Raw genomic sequence first — 21,008 nt, 5'->3', positions numbered from 1 at the left:
CAGGTGCATCTCAAGTACCATGTAACGTCGTGCTACGGAGAATGTACCACGGTCAGGTCACCCGGTGTCCTCGTGCCATACTGTTGGCAAGTAGCGGTGGGCTCACCGCTGCCAAGTTGTGGCTGCCATGTGCGGAACGATACCTGGCCATGAAGACGGGGGTCAATCGCTCCAATTCCATGTGCCCGAGGGAATCTTTGGAGATTTTCGTCACCACCCAGCGCAACGTGCTCAGACGCCCGGGGAGGTAGGCGAACTCTCGCCCAGGGATAGTGGCCGCTCATGTAAGTACAGTGCTAAATATTTTTTTCAAAGAATGTTGTTTGCAGCTGCACTAAGCAATGAATATCACATTCGAGCTATGGGATCAATAATTGACTCTTTGGCGAGAGCGTTCCCTTCGCGAGCTACGAGAAGCTGCAGAAGTGGCGGGAGAAGTTCCCTAAAGTGTCACGGGGTGGGATCCTCCCCACGCCAGCCTTGGTTTGACTTTGAGAGTCCAGCCAATCTGCCATTGCATTGATGGGAAGACCTCTTATCGCGGAAAGGGCCGAATTGGCCGTCACGAGCGTTCTATCCCTCCTCTGGAAAGTCCGATTTCCTATCGGACCCTCCCTGTTCAACCCAGGATCTTAGAGGACAGGAGGGGTAGGCACACAAAGTCAACTGGGCAGTCCAGATGTTAAGTGTCCAGGGCCTAGATCCAAGGGTCTTCGAACCCTGAATCGACTTGGACGGACGAAACTTCCATCATGAATGCCGTGGCCGTAGAACATACTCTGCTTTGAGAACTCCTCTTCCAGAAACGAGACACGGAGTACAAGTTGATACATTGTGGAAAGTGTACGACGTGCTGGGCAGACTGGGTCGATTTTTGGTCTGCTGCTACCCTGTGACTCTCTTGGAGAAGATGATGCTTGGGCACCGTTAGCTCCAACCGTTTGCCGAGAGATCAGCAGGTAAAACTCTCGCAACTCGAGAAAGTTTATTGAGGAAGGATGGAGAGGCAGGTTGTATTTCATGGAGCGAGTGACCAATCACAAAATTCAATTCCGGTAAAGGGGGGACCAAATGGTGAGGAGGTTGGGAATTCGTAAAGTGTAGACGGGGGACATCTGGTAAAGGGGAATTTAGCGGTCCGGCGCGCAGAGGAAAAGGCACGAAAAGGGAAGAGCCTAGGGGATCTTCGGTAGGAAAACGGGTTGAGCCAGGGGAGATGCTCGGGCTACAGCGAGTGAGAAGCGCCAGATGCTATTCCAGGGAACAGACTATGAAAGGCTATACCAGAGGCGGGAAGGTGGGGGATTTACAAGTGGAAGGGTATTTTTGGAAAAATTCCACGGACTACACCGATTGGCTGCATGGTGGAGGATAATCAACCAGCAGGACGTGCTTGGCCCCCGCCTTCTCGTCCTCATCACGCTCTTTTGCCCGCCTATTGGTCGGGCCGGACTGCGGGATAGTGGGGGCGGCCAGACCCTGACCGGGACGGCTCCAGCGCGTACTTTTCATAGATGCCCCTCCATTGGTGAACAGACTTCTTTTCCTCTCCATCTCCCTCTTACCGCCAGCCTATGCCAGCCCACAGCAGTTTGCTTTTCGCTGAGTGGCTGCCTTTGTGTCGTTTCACATCTATCGCACGCATAACCACTGCAGTAGCGATTCAATATCATGCACCCATTTCTGCAAGTATCCTGGCCTTGCATCTCCACTCGTCACATTGCTCGAGGCTTCTAACCGCCCACGTCCACCACAATGGTCGTCTATACATACATACCTGAACCCCTTCATGAGCTTCCATCTCCACCATGATTCAATCTTCCAAGATTGACCTTCAAGTGTAAACAAGACTGTTCATCATAGGTAGCACCATGGAATGGTCGACATCCTACTCACCCCTTCAACTGCTGCAGCCGGTTGAGATGCTGCAAAAGACCCCAGACCTCTCCTTCCTCGGGCGACGGACAATGGCGCCTCGGCCTCTGTCAGAAGCCACCGAGATCTTTGACACTGACAACGAGGACGACGAATCCGGCTCACTACCAAAACCTTGGGACTCACAAGATGATGACAGTGAATCGACTCTATCGTCCAGCCGGGATGAGCTCCCAACCCCACCTCATAGCGGTGGCCTTGGCGGCTTCGAGTTCCATTTCGATGACCGGGCAGTGCTGGGCCCCCAAGGGCCTCACTTATTCAGAGGCACTCCGGAGATCTTAACGAATCCCGACGACGACGTCTTCCTCAACATGTCCCCGGTTGTCGAGCCCAAGACCCCAGCAAAGCCCATCAACGCTCTTAACACTGCAGTCGCAGAACTCGACGAGTCCCAGGTTCGAACATGGACTCCTCGACAAGTGGCTGACTGGATGGCCGAGGCGGGCTTCGAGCAGACGGTCGTGGAAAAGTTCCTCATCCACGACATCTCCGGCAGTGTCTTGATCGACTTGCAATTCGAGGATCTCAAGGAACTCGACATCAGCTCCTTTGGAAAATGCCATAGAGTCATGAGCTCCATCCACCAACTCCGCAACAGCAGCATGATTTCCCTAGAAACGCCCCTCTCACGGACGCCTTCGAGAAACACCAGAAGTCCCAGAGCTGTGCAACGGGCTGCACGCCCAGAAGAATGCCACGTCGTCGTCGATCGGTCTCGGTCCCGGAGACGGGCTCGCCAGCCCGATGTCGTCACCCCGGCAGAATCCGTCTCCATTGTTGGCATTGAACAGGTACTCCCCAAAGAGCACAAGTGCTCCAAAGGCGAAGACTGCCCCAAGTGGCAGAAACAACAACGGAGGATTCTTCGTATGCAGCGTGCATGGGAAGATGACGCACGCCGGCCTGTGTCTGAGGCCCGATCCGAAGCCTTGCCGTCGGTCGTGGGTTCGTCGGACGTCCTTGGACCCTCTTCTGTGAAGATCACCGCCGAGACACTAAGCGGCGTCCAGCCCCGCGATCCGCAAGAGAGCGTCCGACAATTCCTCAACTTCCAACATGTCCACAGCCCATCGCACTCGAGTAACCCGTCGCCGCCTCCTGCCGCCTCCGCTTCATTTGCCGTCAAGTCCGCTCACCTCGCCGAGCACCTGCGGGGGCTCCCCAAGCTCACGATCCCTGTGGGACAAGCTCAAGACGAACTTCCGTCGAGGACTCCCATCTCCGCCCTCCAACAACCCACTCAGATCCAAGCTCAACTCAAGGCTCAGTTGCAGCGAGATCCATACCACTATGGCGGGGTTGCGTCCCCAGCTGACATCTACCGTATCGACACCCCTATGTCGGCAACGGATATTCCCGTTACTGCCATGGCTGCGGATCCTTGCCAACGTGACGTCTCCCAATCCGTGCCCCCTGAGATGCGATATGGCGCTGGTGCCGTGACAATCAGCCCGCCCGAACCTATCCAGCGCTGCATGTCAACTCAACCTGTCCCTCGGCGCCACCATCGCCAGCAGTCTTTCACGCCCTCCGTGGCTCCCGTCAAGGAGAACGATACACTTGTGCCTCGCCCCTCCGTCCGACGGACCGAGATTGAACTCGCCCACCACCAAGGCTGGATGCGGAAGCGCAAGACCACCCGCATGCTCCGGCACGAGTGGCAAGACAACTACTGTACGCTGGTCGGCAACAAGTTAACGATGCACGACACCCACTACGCCAACGCCAATGCTCTAGAGGACATTGACGTGGACGAGTACACCCTGCACGCCTATGCTCAAGCCTCGAGTTCGAAGCTCAGCGCTGCCTTCAAGAAGAGCCTCCTCGGTCAGGGCAGGAGCCCTGCGGGCGACCAAACTTTCGCCTTCTCCCTGATCCCGGACAACGAAAAGGTAAACAGGAGGATTTTCGACAAAGGCCAGAAGTCTCACCACTTTGCCGTCGACAGCTCCAAAGAGCGCATCGAGTGGATGAGAAAGCTGATGCTGGCCAAAGCCATGAAGAAGAACGATACCTGCCGGATCTGAATCTTCGGCCGAATATCTACTACGATTCTCCCCTTCCTTTGCCAAATCAAACTCTCTGTGAATACCTCATGACTGACGACTCTCATACCAAGATGTTGCCTCGCGGCAATTCTCCTTTCTCAAAATCATCCATCATTCACCACTTGTTGCACTACTACCTACATACAAACTATACCACCTTGCATCAGCCCTGGGAGCATCAATCATCATCATCACCACCAGCCTTTGTTCTGCATTTAGCGACCGGAGCATTTGACCTTCTTGACCTACAACTACTACATCATCTGACTGAAGTCAGGGATGACGACATGATCACCAGTTCAGGGTGTTTTTTTCTTCTTTCGGGTTTGTCTGTTGTTTTCTGGAACTACTATTGTTGACCGAGCGAGAAGATACCCCCAACGTCATCCACTACTATCATCGACTTCGCTGCTGTCTCCAGCGGAATTCTCCTTTGTTGCGACACCTCACATACTATTATACCTCACTGCCTTCGAGCAGTTGTCCCAGACCTTCCGAGGAAGGCTGGGCTCTTTGAGCCGTGGACAAGAGTCCTCGTGCATCCATCTCTATATAGCTATTAGCCTAGTCAAATCAAATCCCTCTGAGAGGTGATGGGGGCTGTCTCCATCGCCTTCTCCAATGAGAAAAAAGGTCCTTAAAAACCAGACTGCTCTCCTTTCCACAAATAGTGCGTACAATACATACGCATATATACACAATGTACGTGGCATCTTCTCTACATGATGGCGCCGGGCAGTGGTCTTATGCCCTTCTCTCTAGCCTTTCAATACCGATGCTGTATAAGGATCCGCCCAAGACATCGAGGGATTAAAAATACTTCTCTCCCCGAGGACCACCAGCAACCCAGTCACAAGTGGGTTGCTATTATCGAGTTCTACAGGGACGATGATTCAAAAGGAAGAGACCGACCCTATGGACTTCAAGGCGAGAGCTGTGACCAGATTCCTTTGCCGTAGGCGACTTCCGGCAATCTGAACGGCCCATTGTCACTGGCATCGACCGCGGTGGGACGTCGACTCGCTTGCAGGGTTGGTAAAATACGTGAAATCTATTCTCAGACGTAAGAATGAACGTATTGGTACCCGAAATTTTGTCAATGTGACGAACGTTCGCGGCCCCTAACGCGCTCAAAATGAACGCTAAAATACTAGCGGCTCGCAATTTGTATGGGAAACATAACTAGTCGTAGGCGCTAAAAGCACCTTATTTCTCTCATATAACGCGAGTTTACCACGCTATACGAATATAACTACGACGCGTAAACTCGACCATATCTAACACCTTCACAACTAGAGTATCTACTATAAAGGCCGACTCAGTTACATCAACTAGTGGTTGTGAGCGCTCAGGGCACTCAGGGCACTCAGGGCACTTGGCGCTAGACACTAGGCACTAGGTACTCAGCAGTGGTAGATTATGTTAGGCATTAATCTAGACGGTAACGCTGAGTCATTGAATATAGTCTCAGTCAAAATCTGGCTCTCTTGAGGAGAATCGATCGACTAATTTATTAGAGAAACGCTAGAAAACTAGTCGCTTGGCGCCCTCAGGAAGAATCGAATCTTTTAAGAAGATTAACGTTCTTTACGGGTCCGGAATGTTTCATGAATTCTTCGAAACTTTCAGTCACAACCCTGCTCGCTTGTGCTCGATACGCTGATGGGGTGTTGATGCTGTACGCATGCGGTATCGAACATGTACAGTTGGCCACTATAGTATTCATTCTCGTACCGGGTCATTGACAGTCGGGTTCTGCCTTTGAAGCTTCTTCGGCCCGTGAGCACCCTTGCCCTGGCTCAATGCGAGCGGCGTCCCGAACCAGTCTCGAATTTCATCAAGTCTTTTTCCCTTTCTCGCGTGAGATATTTCATTTCGCCCAGACGACCGAAGCAAGGCACCCTTTCCGTCGTTTGGAGGAAAGCAACACGCTGGGCGCAGCGACAAAGCTACAGCAGCAAGGGCTAGAGGCAGTCCGCACGCTTTTCGCATGCGACTTCAGCTGCCAAGACACATCAGGCCGTATGAAGAAAAGGTAGGGGGGCAGATAACCATCAAGTAGGAGTTGGCACCCTGACCTTCGCGCACTCTTCATGTTGGAAGAGCGCAAAGAAGTACCCAATCGCTGTAGCATACTATGTAGCATCTTTGAAGAATGTCTTCTGTGCCAATACTCACTCCCAAAGCATCTCTTCGCCAGGACGTGGTGCTTGTAAGTACCGGACTGAGAGTCATAGCGCGTTCTGAACCATCTCGGACCAAATCAGACTCGTAAATCCTAGACCGACCTGAATCGCCTCTGATGCAGAATTCATGTCAGGTAACAATGTTCCCTCCCTCTCAGTCACTTCGTTTGGGTCCTGTTTGGGAGGGGGGCTTCCCGATGGTGAGGTTACCCCATTATACACAGAGAGATAGATGGTACTAGAGTACTAGTGGTATGTAGTATATTCTGCTTACTCCTATCAGTCTCTTACAAGCCCTCTCTGTAAGCCAACAACTTGTTGGTACTATAGTATACTACAAGAACTCTGAGGGAACTGGGGTGTGCGTGTGTGGGAAGTAGGACGACGGATGGCTTCGACCTCGACTTAGGTCAGTCCGGATGGTGGGTGCAAAGTGCTCTCGACAAAAGGCATCACAAATTTCGCTCAAGGGGGACTAGCCGGCCTTGGAGAGAACCCCGAAATTGTACTAGTGTCTATTCGTACGAAATTTATTGGCTCGTGAATCTCAGCAATTACAACCTATTTGGTACACAGGAATCACGGGCGCCTATTACCACTGCAACGACAACCTCAACTTTACTCAACGCCTACTACTATAGATCTCAAACGGGCTCAGATACCACTACCTTAAGTTCTGAGCTAGGCCCAAGGTCAGCCTCGAACAGGAGGCAAATCCAGTTTTGACAACTGATCGAACCATGGCGAGCGACTCTAAAACGACCCTCTTCTACGTTTCATTCAATCGCAACGCCGGTCCTAGCATCATCTTTTTGCATGGCCTTTGCTCCAACCTCAACGAGTTCACGTACGTATTCGAACACTCGAGCCTTCACGGCTATCACGTCCTCGCCGTTGACCTCCCAGGCCACTCGGAGTCATCTCACATCCTGCCATTCACACTTGCGAACGCCGCCAACCACGTCGCTCAAGTGATACGAGAGCAGGCTCGACATCGCCGTGCCCACGTGGTGGGCGCGTCCGTCGGCGGGTTCGTCGCTCTGGAGCTGGCGAAGCGACACCCCTTGGTGGTCGAAAGCCTGTTCGTCACTGGCGCGGCCCCATTCGCTGGGTACCGGAAATGGTTCGCCGAGCACCCGACCACCTTGTACTGCCTCCAAGCCCCAATTTCCAAGTACAACTGGGTCGACAGGGCGATCTGTCGGTGGCTCGGGGTGCACAAGCCCGACGGGTTGCGGGAGCAGGAGAAGAGCAACTTCAGCAGACAGCTCCTGACGGACGGGTTCAGAAGCATCGCCGAATTCTCCGAGAGAGATCTGGCCCTGGTGCGCGTGCGAACTTTGACCGTGGCCGGTCAAGTCCACGACGACGTGCAGGCGACGCGCAGGATGGCCGAGCTGCTGAGAGAAGGATGTCCCGAGAGCAAGGCGGCCATGATCCGCGGGGGCGTTCACACTTGGCATCTGCAGTTTCCGCAACTGTTCGCACAGGCGGTCACAGCTTGGATTGAGAACCGTCATCTCCCAGATGGCTCAGTGCTTCTACTGCGAAGTTAGTGCCAGCATATATGGGTCTTCTGGTGGCCAAAAAAGAGAGAAAAGAAAGAGCGGTCAAGAAGTATTGATTTCAGTGGTCCTTTTTCTGCGGTGTCACTGGGAAACAAAGCAGAGGTGTGCAACAGTACCCTGACGGCGCAACATGTGTGGGCTCAGACTTTGTTCGGTCTTGGTGTATACAGTGTTTGAGTATCATCATCATGAGACGACGAGGCAATCCGGCAGATCCAGGGAGGATTTGTTTTTTCAAGCAAATGTTAATTGATTCGAGGCAAATGACTTCGACGACCCTCACAGCAAAAAGCACTGCATTCTTCAGCTGCACACTACATACACAGTGTGAGTGTGACCACCACGACCGCAACAGCCACTCTTGAATGCCCTGTATGCCCATGCCCACTCCCCCGTCCCATAAAACCACCCCAGCCGCGTTGAATGGTCAGTATTCAGTGCGACGCCGTCCATACATTGCAATATGTCCCGGATAAACAAGAGACGTGCTTCCCCCCCCTCAACCCACGACAGAGTCCCTCCACGCACCCAGCAGAGATATCTTGCCACCCTCTCCTTCAAGTGTGTGTCGTTCCTCCTCCTCACCAGCATCACAGCACGAACGCTAGACATCCCATCACAACAGCGAACACTCCAGAAACAGTATAGCCCAATCTATCGGCAGAACCTGTAAACTTAGCATTGTTGGCGCCCGCGCCGGAGGCACCGCCGGGGACAACAGGCGTGATGGGAGGTGAAATGGAGCTGTTACTGCCAGTGCCATTGCTGTACATGGTGCCACTGTTGATTCCACCAGATCCAGCTTCCGCGGTGGCGGCGGCACTGGCAGCTGCGCTTGCGGCAGCACTGGCTTCAGCTTCGGATCCGTTATTACCGGCACCAGCAGCAGCGTTGGCGCCTGAAGCAGAATTTGCACCGGCCGCAGAGTTGCCAGAGGAAGCCTCAGCGTTGGCACTTGCACCGGCGGCAGCATTTGCAATGGCACCTCCCGAGCCACCAGCCCCAGCCTCCGCGTTAGCTCCTGCACTTGCTTCCGCTTGTGCTTGAGCAGCGGCACCGCCGGTAGGACCAATAACAGGGGTCTGAGTGGCATACGGACCGGTTGAGCATGGTGTAGTGATAGTCATGGTGGTGGCTCCGCCATTGTGGCAAACATCGCAAGACATGACGGTAGTAGTGAAGCCTTCGGGAATGGAGGTTGGGTTCCTGGTCGCTTCACAAGGACAGGCCTCTGTGATGGTGTAAGTGGCTTGTCCAATTGACTGGCCGCTGCTGCAAATCTGGTGGTAGATCGTGAGGTACTCGTGGATCTCCTCGACGTCCCCATTCGGAAGAGTGGTAGTGTAAGAAAGGATTTCAGTGCCTGATGGGCCAGTGGGAGGAGGCGTGATCACAGCACCACCGCCGTTGCAGTTGGGACCCGGGCAGAAAGTGATAGTGCTGGACAAGGTCGTGGTGGTGGTCAAGGCAGTTGGACAGACAGAATAGTATACGGTAGTCGCAGCAGTGTCCGCAGCGTCATTGACCACTGTGGTTGTCTGCGCGTTGGCTGCGGCAAGCAGGAGTGCCGCCAACGTCATGTAGGTGCGCGTCGATCGCTTCATTTCGGGCAGTTTGCGATGGATGGATTTGTTGGTTGTAGAATCTGCGTGCCACGATCGAGCGAAGGCAAGAAGTTGAAAAATCAATGTTCCAAATGAGTGACGATGAGAGAAACAAATAAGACACTTTCAAACGAGTGTAATGAATCTCGGAAAAGGAAACGAGGCTGTCGAGGAGAAAAGGAAACCAGAAGAGAACGTTGTACTATTGCGCATGATATTTACCTTGAGCAGGATCACCGTGCGGCGAGGGCAGTGTGGTCCACATAACGATGTCTCTGGAATGCAAAACAACCGGTCCAACAACAAATCACCTCATTCGCAGAGAAGGAGGGAATGTAGCGCACGCTCCATGACATTTCTCGAGAATTCAGGCCTGAAATTGCAAAATTCTTGTGGCCTGCACATGATATGTGATTCTGGTTGCTACGAGCACCAAGAGCAGCTGCGGAGGGGGCTGGAATCATTCAAAGCTCAGAAATGTCCAGCTTGAGCCACTCCTGACTGTGCAGTCTGGATTCGATCAAATCATTCAAGTGGCGACCTTACCCTGTCAGGGCAGATCAGGAATTGGAGGAGGGGTCATATGGGAAAGATGTTTCCTATCAAGTCGACATTTCAAACTCATCGCCCTCACCGAAGAGGACCCAACGAGAAGGAAACTTCCTACAAGGAAAAGAGATTATTCTCCAGAGCCATCGAGCTTACGAAGAGCTCATGGCAACACATCGCTGTAGAATAGGACGAAACGACGGTCGTGGCTGGCTCTGTTGCTTTTTTTGATCTGAAGAGAGAAGAAAGAAAAAGACCAAAATGTGAAAGTCGACGTGAAGAATTTGTAGCGTGGCCCGTGCCAAGATACAGTCACGTGGACCCGCACCTCGTCTCCTTTCAGACTTGATAATGGTTATTACGAGGACGACTATGGATTGATTGACCTGGCCGAAGGTGTCTGCTATCGACAGCTGAGCTCTTGCCTTTATTCTGACTACTTCAACCTCACCGGTACTTCGAACACTATGGCGCCATTTCGCCCTTCACGCAGTTTCTTCCACCGCCCCAGTCTCATCTCCTTGCCAGTTCCAGCCACGATGCACAGACCCTGACAGTCACCTTCCTTCTTGCCTCCGAATTCGTTGGTGATCAGTCTTCTTCGCTCAAATACCGCCAAAGAATTGATAAAGCCACGCACTGGGCCCGATGATGCAGGCACTGATACAGGCCCTCCATGCTCGGCCGTGTCGGTGCCGCCGTTCACTTGCCCGTGCCCATGGTCTGACTCCCCGTTGACCACCCCATTTCGCTTCTCGGCCGTCTCTTCGGCCTTCCCCACGGTCCCAAGAGGTAAAAGTGCTTTTTTGTCATCACTCAATTTCCATGCACGAATCCAACCATCCCAACTCCCACTGAAAACCACATCAGTGCCAGGCAAAGCAGCCAAAGCAGTGATACCCCGGGGTATTGGTCGTCGCTTATCATCCTTTTTCAATGCCTCGATGACCTTCGGGTCTGCTTCGGAGGTCACCTCTTCAAGTGGCGGCGGCTCTTCAACACCATGTGCGGTCTGGATGGTGAAAACAGCCTTCTTTTTGTGAATATTCCAGAGACTGATGGTGCCCGCGTCAGAACCAGTCACAAAGTTCTGTGGTGGTAAGGCAGCCACGCAATCCAGACTACCAATCTGATAGTTGTCGTTTCTGGAACTGTCGCCCAAAAACTTAGTGAGGGATTCATCCACAACCTTCCACCACATGGCCTTTCGATCTCGAGCGCCCACTGTCACGCACTGATCGACAGACACGGCGGAGACATCGACAATATGGTCTTGGTGGCCGAACAGTGTTTCCACGTAGGCAAGACTATGCTCACCAGCCAAGCTGTAGGTTTTCAAGGAGCGATCCATGCTTGCACTGAACAGTTGTTGGCCGAAGCCGCCTCCACCAGCCGAGTTTGGTGCAAATGCGAGTCCGGTCACTCCGTCTCTGTGCGTAGTGAATGTCTTCAACGGCCGCAGGTCTTCTGCTGACCAAATTATGAGTTTCTTATCCGCTCCTCCCGTAGCCACGAATTTCCCGTCTGGCGAGGCTGCGACCGAGAGAATCCGTGCGGTATGGCCATGCTGCTGAGACGCCAATGCCCTGATTTTAATGCCTCGAACAAATGCCAATTGTTTCGGCCGTCGTCGAACTCCAGCTCTTGATTTTGGCCCATCTGAGGTGCTCGGTTCTTGAAGTTGCCATTTGATCAGCGTCTTGTCCTTGCTCACGGTGTACACGTAAGGTTGGCAAACTGCCACGCCAGTTGTTGATTCGGTGTCCGCACGAAATGCCGTGTGAGTAGCATTCGCAAAATCCAGATTCTGGGCAATCAGCCGATATTGTCTACCCTTTGCCTCGTCAACGTCCTCTTTCAGCCGTTTCGCGATCAAGTCCTTGTCAAGATCTTCGGCATCAAATCCATTTTCGTCTATTTCTTGCCTAATGTTGTCCAGGTATCGTTGTGCAAGCCTAACTCGTCGTTCGGCGGCAGTCTCTTCCTCTTCAGAAGTCCCTTCTGACTCTTCCACATCACTTTCTGGTTGAATCTCGTCTTCAGACTCGCTCCCAGATATTGACTCGTCTCGCTGTCGATCTCGATCTCGAGGGTTTCTCCCTTTCCGACGAGGTTGGTCGTCTGGCTGCTCTGGTACTCGGTCGGCATTTTCGACTTCTCGCCTTTTCCTCGCTTTGCCCCCGACAGGATTGTCTCGTTTTCGCTTCCGCTGAGATGCAGGAAGCGTGAAGAAGGAAGACATTTGGGGGTGTCTTCGCAACTTGATTGTCACCAGAGTAGGCTGGCAATCAATTGCAGCGAGATATTGTCTCCAAAAACTTTTTTGAGATGCGGGCAAATCTGCAGTTTCCTAGCGCAGCCTTGTCGGAAAATTTCATTCGCCGCACCTTCCTAAGAGAGACGACAAGCCCAGCCTTGTGTCCTCAAGGCAGAGCTTCGCGTGCGTGTTCGAGCAATTGACCTCGTACTCCCAATTTCAGTCCGCAATCGAGTCACCGAGAACAGCCTACTAATACTGAGCACCACCCTGAAAACACAGGGTTCTGAGGAGTGTTGATTCGAGGTCCTCTGTCGCTACATACTGCCACTCTTACCACCTCAATTCTGCAATCAAAATGTGAGGCCATGTTCACCCCGGCAGCATTCAAGCCAAGTATCTAACAACACTTCTTCAGGGAGGTTCTCATCGGTCTCACCGGCCGGGACTTCACCATCATCGCCGCATCCAAAGCTGCCATGCGCGGCGCCACGATCCTCAAGTCTAGCGACGACAAAACACGCCAACTCAACAAACACACCCTTCTGGCCTTCTCTGGCGAAGCGGGGGACACTGTACAGTTCGCAGAATTCATCCAAGCGAATGTTGCACTCTACTCAATGCGCAATGAGACGGATCTAGGTCCTTCCGCGGTGGCCAGCTTTGTGAGAGGAGAGTTGGCGCGGAGTTTGAGGAGCAGGAAACCATACACGGTGAACTTGTTACTCGGGGGTGTCGACCCGATCACGAGAGAGCCAAGTCTTTATTGGTTGGATTACCTTGCGAGTAGTGTGAAGGTGCCGTACGCGTGTCACGGATATGCCCAGTGAGTTGCCCTTTAGCGATTCTTGATGTCATGGATCATGGAGAGCGAACCGATCGAACTGACAAAGGTGATTCAAGGTATTACTGCCTCTCCATTCTCGACAAACACCACCACCCAGACATTTCCTTCGAACAAGGCATGAAGATCCTGCGCATGTGCACGGACGAACTACAGCGACGTCTACCCATCGACTTCAAGGGCATGACGGTGAAAGTGGTGAAGAAAGACGGCATTGTGGATATGGAGTATGACACTAGCAAACAGGTTCTCGCTGCTTGAATGTGCAACAGGGGAGAATGAAAGGGGCAACTCAATTGATTATTACCTTGTGCATAGCGTCGGCGTAGAAAGGATTTTTTATTCAACCGGCTCGAAGCGCAGAAGATTGGGTTCTTTTCATTCAAACGGCATTGAAAAGTGCATTGTAGCACGTTCTACTGTCGAAATGCGCCGGCCACTCATGGGATACACATCTCGCTGGTTCACATACCAGTCCCGTCTGCCTGTTTCCCATACCTGTGACAACGAAACGGCGGTCGCCCGGAATTTCTAACCATCCCACACAAAAACCACACAAAAAGCCCTTTTTCTTGCAAGACGCCATGCTGGAATCGATTGTTCAGACCGCGTCGCCGGCCACCGAAACTCAAATCTTGTCACAGAGGGTGGGTTATCATGTCTCCGACTGGTATTCGCCGACCAAGCCCCAGTCTTCCGAAAGGTTGCAGGTAGCCGTTCGGTCGTCCTGAGGTGCGATTTTGAGGCATGTTGCTTCTTGGACGTGTGCGAAAGTGTTGCCGGACTGGGCTAGTTTGTCTTTGGTCTCCCACCATGTAGGGTTGATGGCTATGGCCGCCGGTTCGTCGTGCGCGCTGACTCTGCAAGTGTTGTCTCCGTCGAACCGATGGCTGGGGTGGCCGTACATCCGAATCTTCCGACTCGGAGTGATCCTGACTGGCCTCAGTTTCCGAGTGTTCTGATGGAAACTGTTCGTCAAGCTCGTCTTCCTCATCTTCATCATCTCCATCATCTCCATCCTCAGGTTCCTGATCAGCAACATCCCGTCCCTCTTCTTCCACATCCTCATCATCATCGTCGTCACTCAAGACAATCCGCGCTGCTCTTGGTCTTCGCCAATTTGGTGGTGTCTCGGCGGGCTCGTCGTCAGAGGCCTCTGTCACTTCATCGTAGTTCGTCTCAGCGTCGGACATTGCCCAAGGACCACTTTCTGCACGCCGAACAACGTCCGGATATCTCACACCGTGATGATTATCATCACCAGCAGACTGTTCACTTGCAGTATCGAGCGCACTCGCAAGTCTTGCATCTCCTGCCCATTGTCGGTTGTAGATAGTCATTGTAGACTGACTACTTGCGTCATCGTGATCCTCGTCGGCTTCATCGTCGATGAATCCATCCATGTCATCATCCTCGCCATAGTCTTCCTCCTCGTCAATTTCACTTGACGGGAGTTCGCTCTCGATATCATCATAATCCATTAGATTCGAACGCACGAGCCGTAGGTATTGGGTATCCGCCGAATCGTAGTCCGAAGCAGATAACATATCCGTGCCGACATCGGACTCGAATGGGCTAGCCGAATTATACATGTCTTCAAGGAAGCCACAGCGTCCGCATTCACCATTTTCGAGTTCCCAGTGACAATCAGGGCAACGGACGACATTGTCTTCTTCATCTCTAAGACCTCGAGCCCAAATGCCTGCGCGCTGTTCTTTCTTCTCGAAAATGCCTTTGAAAATGCCAGGTCCCTTCCGATCTGCTGCGAGGGAAGCCGCCTCTTCTTCCTTGGCTAGCTGGTGGTCCTGTACACTCTCATCTTCAGGTAGCAAGTCGGCTCGGCTAATCAACATGTGGACAAGATCTCGGAGGAGGTAATTGGGAGACGGTTGTACTCTGATTTTGGTCCTGCAGTCTGGGCAGTTTCTCTTGTTGCCTTGGCCCTTCCTGACGAGCTTTTCACCAAACCAGCTGGTAAGGCACGTGTAGCAGTACGTGTGACCACATGAGAGAATAAACGGCTCGTAGAGGGATCTCATGCAGATCTTGCACACCGAGAGACTGCGTATATCCTCCATTTGCTTGAGAAGCGCAGCAGTGGTGGATCCGTCGGACTCCGCCATCTTGGTTTGAAGCCACGCGAGAAGGGTTGACGTTGAAAGTTGAGCGGCGGCGCTCAACAGCTTTTGTGAAGGTGGGGAAACATGAATCAGCAGAACGCGCGTGGAACGAGCGACCGGTGAGGCAAACTGCGGAGGGTAGTTGAATGTGTCCAGTCGACTTTGGTCAGATGCAGTTTGGCAAGAAAAGTCCTGCCCACGCGTCCTTCAAAACAAGCACAAGGGCAAGTCGAGAGACGGGATCGCCCTGGCCGTCACCGCAGCCTGTGGAACCTGATATAGAGGTCTTGGCAGTTCAAGGGTATGAGGAAGGTTTGCCGAGGCACTTCCCCAGACCTCGAACTTCTGCGGTGTTGTCGCCTGAAGGAAGGTTGGCCAAGTTTTTACGTCCTCAATCCTGCGGCGATGTCGAAGCCAATCTCCTTCGGCTTTGGCAAGCCAAAACCTGCCGCAGATTCCCCTGTGGTAGGAACCACTTCCCTCAAATCCTCCGTGGCGTCGAAGAGCCGGCCCTCGCGAACCGCTCTCCATCACGACTCGGACAACGAAGATGAAGATGAGCCAAGACACGAGTCAGTCTCTGGCTTCTCGTCAAATGGTGCTATTCTAAGTCAACCCTTACAGGACTCACAAGTGAAGGTGATAGCGAATGCCGGGAATGCCGACTGGCGCAGACATGGGCGAAAAAATTTACTTCCTGCGGAAGTCCAAGCACAACAGCAGAATGGTGGCGCTGTCATGGTAGAGCGAGACGAAGTCAGCACAGCTAGTGGGCTCCAGTTCGCAAGCAAGAACGAGGAGGATAGAGGATACCAGACGAATGGCCATCAGCAGGCGCAGGAGCAACATCCAGCTGAACAGCCGAAGCAACTCACAGCGGATGAGGAAGCCTTGCAGGCACTATTAGACGATGGTTCCGGCAAACCGAGGTCAAATGCTGTCATATCAATACAGCAAAACATGCGGCTTTCACCCCAAGACGAGACACAAGATTTCAGGGACGATGTCGCTTCTAGGCCGGATTCAAGCACCCTCGAAGAGTACGCCGCCATGCCCGTAGAGGAGTTTGGCATGGCTATGCTGAGAGGCATGGGCCAAAAACGCCGTGCCAACGGAGAGCTTATTGACCTGACTTCGAAAAATGATAACAATCCACGGAAACTCCGCAAACAGGAAGGCTTCTTGGGAATTGGCGCAAAGGCAGCCCCTGGATCTGATATCGAATTAGGCGCATGGGGTAAAGCTGACATGCGTAAGAATACAAAAGGAGAGGGATTCTTCACGCCTCTGATGCGAGAGAATAAGGCCACCGGTGAACGCATCTCGGAGGACGAGTTCCAGAAAAGGTTAAAAGAGTCGCGGAATGCCAAACAGGAGGAAGATTGGAAACAGCGCAGAGATCGCAATCTGGAGATTAGTGGTCGGGATCGACATCGAGACAAGGACTCGCAGAGAAATGGAGATGACGACTTCCGAGAGCAGATGAATTCATTCTCTCGCCCCAACTCTTCCAGGCGAGGCCGAGACGGGCGCGAAGATTCCCGTTCGAATAGGGACAGAGATGACAGAAATTATGAAAGCGTGCGACCAAGACGTGATGAAGACAGGTCACGGGACCGAAGGCAAGACAAGGAGGATCCAGATGAGCACGATAGTCGACGGCGAGCCAAACATCAGGAGCGTCATCGAGACGAAGATAGATACGATTCCAGTTCGTCCCATCGAAGTCATGGGGACCGGGACCGTGACCGTGACCGGGATAGGGACAGAGATAAAGACAGAGATAGGTACAGGGAAAGACATAGCGATCGCCGCCATCGGAACAGATGATTTCGGAAAGGAAATGGGAGGGAAGAGCAACCAGTCATAGGTTGACGAACCGACATAAAATAGTTGTCCGTAAATGACCTTTTCCCTCAAACGTACGAACAATCAAACAACTACATGGTCCTCTCGAATCATACCATGACAATATCTCCATCTATTCCCTTCCCCTGCACCTCGTCGTGCCCGTTGGTGAGTAGCGACCCATTCAGTGCACCACCACCCGCGGCCGAGACGCCAGCAACCTCATCCATCTCCCGGAGCGTGTACTCGATCAGGTAGCTCTCGTCGACCAACTCCTCCATCCTCTTGTAATGTCTTTCCGTGTAGACCTCTAGGGCTCTCAAGAGCTCCTTCATGCCGCCAGCGCCTCTCCCGGCTTTTCGTCCACGGACGTCGCTGCTCAGGACGGCGGCGGCGCCGAGCTGCTTCTTCTTGTCCCGGGCCATCGCGACGAACACGTCTCTCGGGTACGACCGTAGCAGGCAGTTGAGGATCCGCTGCGCGACGGGGGCCGTGCGTGCATTGGTGTTCCAGTCGCGCACGTGCTCCAGTAACTGCCACAGTTGCGTCCGGTCGAGGGAGGCGAGGACCTCGTCCACCGCCTTCGAGCCCGTTATGCTACTCCCGGTGCTGTTATCGTCACGTTCATTCTCGGCGCTTTCCTTCCGGGACTCGGAGGAATTGACGACATCCTCAAAAACACGCAGCAGGCGACCTGGGTGGCCCAGCGCCAGAGACAGGGTGATGGCCTCACGGTAGTTCTTGCCGAGGATGTGGTTCTGGAGGAGTTGGTCTTGTTCGATCCGCTCGGTTGCGCGTTGAGACGCCTGTAATGTGGTTTGCAGGGTGGTGTCGCGCCAGAATGTTAAGGTTGCGTCGCCGGCGCCCGATATCAGTGAGTAGGGATAGGGTTGACGCTGCGACTTGCGCTGCTTTTTGCTCGAAGAGGACGATGTATGCGGATACGAGTTTGGCGCGACAAGGGCCCACACGCGGTCGGTGTGGTTGTCGAGGGTAGTCAGGAGATGGTCGGAGTCGGCGGCCGAGTATGGGGACCAGATTTTGACCAGCGTGTCAGAGGACGCGGATGCGACCAGAGGCGGATTGTTTGACTGTGTTTGAGAAGGACGGGCATCTTCTTCAGCGTCGTCATCGTTGCTTTTGGGATCAGTGGGTGGGATCCAAACAACCTTCAACACGGAATTGCTGTGCCCCTCGAACGTTTGGAGACAGGTATAAGTCGAAAGGGACCATACTTTGACTGTTCGGTCGCCTGAGCCGCTCACCAGCAGTCCGCGCGCACCACTTGATCCTCCGTCTGGCAGAGAAAGTGGAGGAGTTCCCGCCGGAGAGAAGCGGACAGACCAGACGCCTCGCTTGTGGCCGCGCAGGACGGCCGTCACCGAGCCATCTTCCAAAGACCACACCTTGATGGTGCGATCTTGAGATGCTGACGCAAACAGTGGTGCGATGGGCGATACATCCATTGCATTGATGTCCTTGTCGTGCGCAACTCGAGTGAACAGGGCTTTTGTGCCGGTTTGTGGTTCTGTTGCTGCCTGGTCGTACTTCAGTCTCCCTGTGTCCCATCGTTTGATGGTCTTGTCTTGCGAACCCGTCAACAGGAATGCAGGCGGGTGTAATGCTGGATTCTTCAAGGCTGGGCCATCCGTCGGTGGGCTTCTGGGGAGGGCGATGGCCCCCAAGGACTCTGCATGTCCAGCGAAGACTGCAAAGCATTCATAAGATGATGAAGCAGGGTCTAATCGCCACAACCTTGCGGTGTTATCCTTCGCACCAGTCGCTACCCAATGGCCTGACCAATCGACATCCAAGCAGATGATGATGTCTTCATGGCCCTCAAGCAATGCAACATCGTTTCCGAAAGACTCGATGCCTTCTAGAGACTTAGAGTTCGTTGATTTACCATTCTCTCGAATCGAGATCAGTTTGAGACTCTCCGTGTTGGTGGCAAGTGCCAACAGTGTCCTGTCAGGGCCGACACAGGCCATGTCGATGACTTCATCGTAGTTTCCAGAGATTGTCCGAAGCAGCGGTAAAGCCCCCAGCGACTCAGACGTTTGGAGACTGCGCAGAGCAGAAATGCCCTGCAACCTCATGGTTTGATCTTGATGGATAGACAGAAGGGCGTCATCCTCGACTATTGGGACAATGGCAGTGATAGCGTCATTCTCAAGTCCGGGTTTCTGCTTGGAAGTGACTTCGCGGCCTGTGGTGGTGTTCCAGATTCTAACAGCTCCGTGTTCCCCTCCAGCGTAGCAAAATCGACCTTCCAGCAGAAAACCGGCAGTTTCCAGCACTTCCAAGGCTGGAATAACTCTTTGCTGCCCCCACGTCCGGCCGTCCCAGAGAATTATTGTCCGGTCACGGCTCGCCGACAAGAGCAACTGTTGCTCTTTGGAATATTTCAGGCTTCGCACGACACTGACGTGGGAGTCAAGAGTCGCGATAGATTTTCGTGTAGCTAAATTCCATATGCGGATTTTCCCATCTTCGCCTCCAGACACAAGGTAGATGGATCGAGACGGAGCATGATCATCGACCTCCATTTGGTCTTCTCCACGGCTCTTACGCTTGCGGCTCGTCTTGATTTCTGATGGGCTTGGTGACTCTGATTGGAAGAATTGAAGAGCAGAGACAACACCGCCGTGGCCATGAAATGTGTGCGAGACATAACCTCCTCGGAGATCCCATACCTTCACCGTTCCTTCGGCACCGCCCGTTGCGAGCAGTGATCCCGTGGCATCGATGACCGATGACACAACCGGAGTGGCGTGCGCCTTCAACGTGCGTGTGAGCTCGGCAGTGATTGAGTTTGATCCTTCGAGCGGTTTGAGCGAGAAGATCCGTAACGAAAGCGACCGCGAAGCGATCACCAAATGGTACAAATCGGGAGCCAGACACAGACTCGTCACAGCTTCTCCATCTCCCTCAATACGACAGAACACCTTGCCCGTCTGTACATTGACAATCAAAACATCTTCGTCAACGCAGGTCGCGATGAAGGAACCGCTTGCATTGTGCGAAACATCGCCGCCTGTGAAAATCGGCTCAATAGTTTTGGCAGCCTCAAAGGTTGTTTTCTGCTGAATTTTGGTAGCCATCGTCGCCGATTGTTTGCATCTTTAGAACCACACCATGGATAGAAACGCCCTCGGGAACAGGTTTTGTGGCGACAGCGACATATCAAAGACTGCGACATAAAAGACTGAGGCCGTTGAGATGCTTTTCTGAAATTTCACGGGAAAAAAGTTGGAGATCGACATTCAGCCAATTGCGTGAAGCAACTATTTTAAGGTTTGAGTTAGTGCTTGGCGACACAGCCTCGTCGGCAAAACATCGGCAAAACAAGCAAACATTTTGCCAGGCGACAGCCATTTCACTATTAAAGGCATGAAGCACACCAACTACTATTATATGCTTCGAAGATATCTACCTAAATATATATATATATATAATCCCCGAACACTCGTCCTTCGCACCCATTCGGCTGACTCATCCCCCGCCGCTTTGCTCCCTCGTCTACTCTCTTCTACTCCCTTCCTCTCTTTCGCGCTCCCCTTCCACTCCCTTCTGCTCTCTTACGGCTCTAGCCCCCTCCTGCCGTACTCCCTTACGTATCGGCGAGGCGCTCGTTCGGGCTCTAGTCTTGTAGGCGCTAACATCGCGTATATGCCAGCCTCGTGGTAACTTCACTCAATTATATGGGAATGGCTCGGGGTGGTGTGTGACAAAGGGGATGGATGGTCCTCGAGAGCTCTACGGCGCCTTATACGCGATTTCTGACATGTATAAGACGTCGACGACGATCGCCGAGAGGCCTGCTCATCAACTACGCTGAACATATGACATCGAGCTGGCTATAGCCGGGAGTCTAACGGTTTGAAGGGCTCCGTGACTGGGATTGACGAAAGATACATGTCCTGTCACGCAGCGTGTCAGAGGGTCGAGCACGTGGTGCAACAGCTCAGTGGCGGCAGAACGGCAGAGAGGTAATCGAAGAACTAACTAATCGACGCTCTTTCTACGAGTATACTTGTACATGG

The 21,008-nt window shown here is 53.1% G+C and overlaps 8 protein-coding genes across 8 annotated transcripts; 4 read left to right on the top strand and 4 right to left on the bottom strand.

Annotated features, from left to right (window-relative positions):
* Nucleotides 1-1,871: 1,871 nt before the first annotated feature.
* On the top strand, nucleotides 1,872-3,965 carry AYL99_10637 (hypothetical protein; the record flags this gene model as incomplete). Its single annotated transcript, XM_018842143.1, has 1 exon — nucleotides 1,872-3,965. One exon carries the CDS (start codon nucleotides 1,872-1,874, stop codon nucleotides 3,963-3,965), a length of 2,094 nt encoding a protein of 697 aa, XP_018688304.1.
* Nucleotides 3,966-6,912: 2,947 nt separating this feature from the next.
* AYL99_10636 (hypothetical protein) lies at nucleotides 6,913-7,728 on the top strand (the record flags this gene model as incomplete). The annotated part of the gene is made up of 1 exon (XM_018842142.1): nucleotides 6,913-7,728. The coding sequence occupies one exon, from the start codon at nucleotides 6,913-6,915 to the stop codon at nucleotides 7,726-7,728; it is 816 nt and encodes a 271-aa protein (XP_018688303.1).
* Nucleotides 7,729-8,330: 602 nt separating this feature from the next.
* Nucleotides 8,331-9,344, bottom strand: AYL99_10635 (hypothetical protein; the record flags this gene model as incomplete). Its single annotated transcript, XM_018842141.1, has 1 exon — nucleotides 8,331-9,344. The coding sequence occupies one exon, from the start codon at nucleotides 9,342-9,344 to the stop codon at nucleotides 8,331-8,333; it is 1,014 nt and encodes a 337-aa protein (XP_018688302.1).
* A 985-nt stretch (nucleotides 9,345-10,329) lies between these two features.
* On the bottom strand, nucleotides 10,330-12,135 carry AYL99_10634 (hypothetical protein; the record flags this gene model as incomplete). Its single annotated transcript, XM_018842140.1, has 1 exon — nucleotides 10,330-12,135. The coding sequence occupies one exon, from the start codon at nucleotides 12,133-12,135 to the stop codon at nucleotides 10,330-10,332; it is 1,806 nt and encodes a 601-aa protein (XP_018688301.1).
* Nucleotides 12,136-12,629: 494 nt separating this feature from the next.
* Nucleotides 12,630-13,255, top strand: AYL99_10633 (hypothetical protein; the record flags this gene model as incomplete). The annotated part of the gene is made up of 2 exons (XM_018842139.1): nucleotides 12,630-12,976; nucleotides 13,054-13,255. 2 exons carry the CDS (start codon nucleotides 12,630-12,632, stop codon nucleotides 13,253-13,255), a joined length of 549 nt encoding a protein of 182 aa, XP_018688300.1.
* A 394-nt stretch (nucleotides 13,256-13,649) lies between these two features.
* On the bottom strand, nucleotides 13,650-15,117 carry AYL99_10632 (hypothetical protein; the record flags this gene model as incomplete). Its single annotated transcript, XM_018842138.1, has 2 exons — nucleotides 13,650-13,854; nucleotides 13,916-15,117. 2 exons carry the CDS (start codon nucleotides 15,115-15,117, stop codon nucleotides 13,650-13,652), a joined length of 1,407 nt encoding a protein of 468 aa, XP_018688299.1.
* A 402-nt stretch (nucleotides 15,118-15,519) lies between these two features.
* On the top strand, nucleotides 15,520-16,984 carry AYL99_10631 (hypothetical protein; the record flags this gene model as incomplete). Its single annotated transcript, XM_018842137.1, has 2 exons — nucleotides 15,520-16,534; nucleotides 16,629-16,984. 2 exons carry the CDS (start codon nucleotides 15,520-15,522, stop codon nucleotides 16,982-16,984), a joined length of 1,371 nt encoding a protein of 456 aa, XP_018688298.1.
* An 88-nt stretch (nucleotides 16,985-17,072) lies between these two features.
* On the bottom strand, nucleotides 17,073-20,066 carry AYL99_10630 (hypothetical protein; the record flags this gene model as incomplete). Its single annotated transcript, XM_018842136.1, has 1 exon — nucleotides 17,073-20,066. The coding sequence occupies one exon, from the start codon at nucleotides 20,064-20,066 to the stop codon at nucleotides 17,073-17,075; it is 2,994 nt and encodes a 997-aa protein (XP_018688297.1).
* Nucleotides 20,067-21,008: the final 942 nt, after the last annotated feature.

This window comes from Fonsecaea erecta, assembly GCF_001651985.1.
Source record: "Fonsecaea erecta strain CBS 125763 chromosome Unknown Scaff12, whole genome shotgun sequence".
Lineage (NCBI taxonomy): Eukaryota > Fungi > Ascomycota > Eurotiomycetes > Chaetothyriales > Herpotrichiellaceae > Fonsecaea > Fonsecaea erecta.
This window is presented reverse-complemented; position numbering and strand designations above follow the sequence as displayed.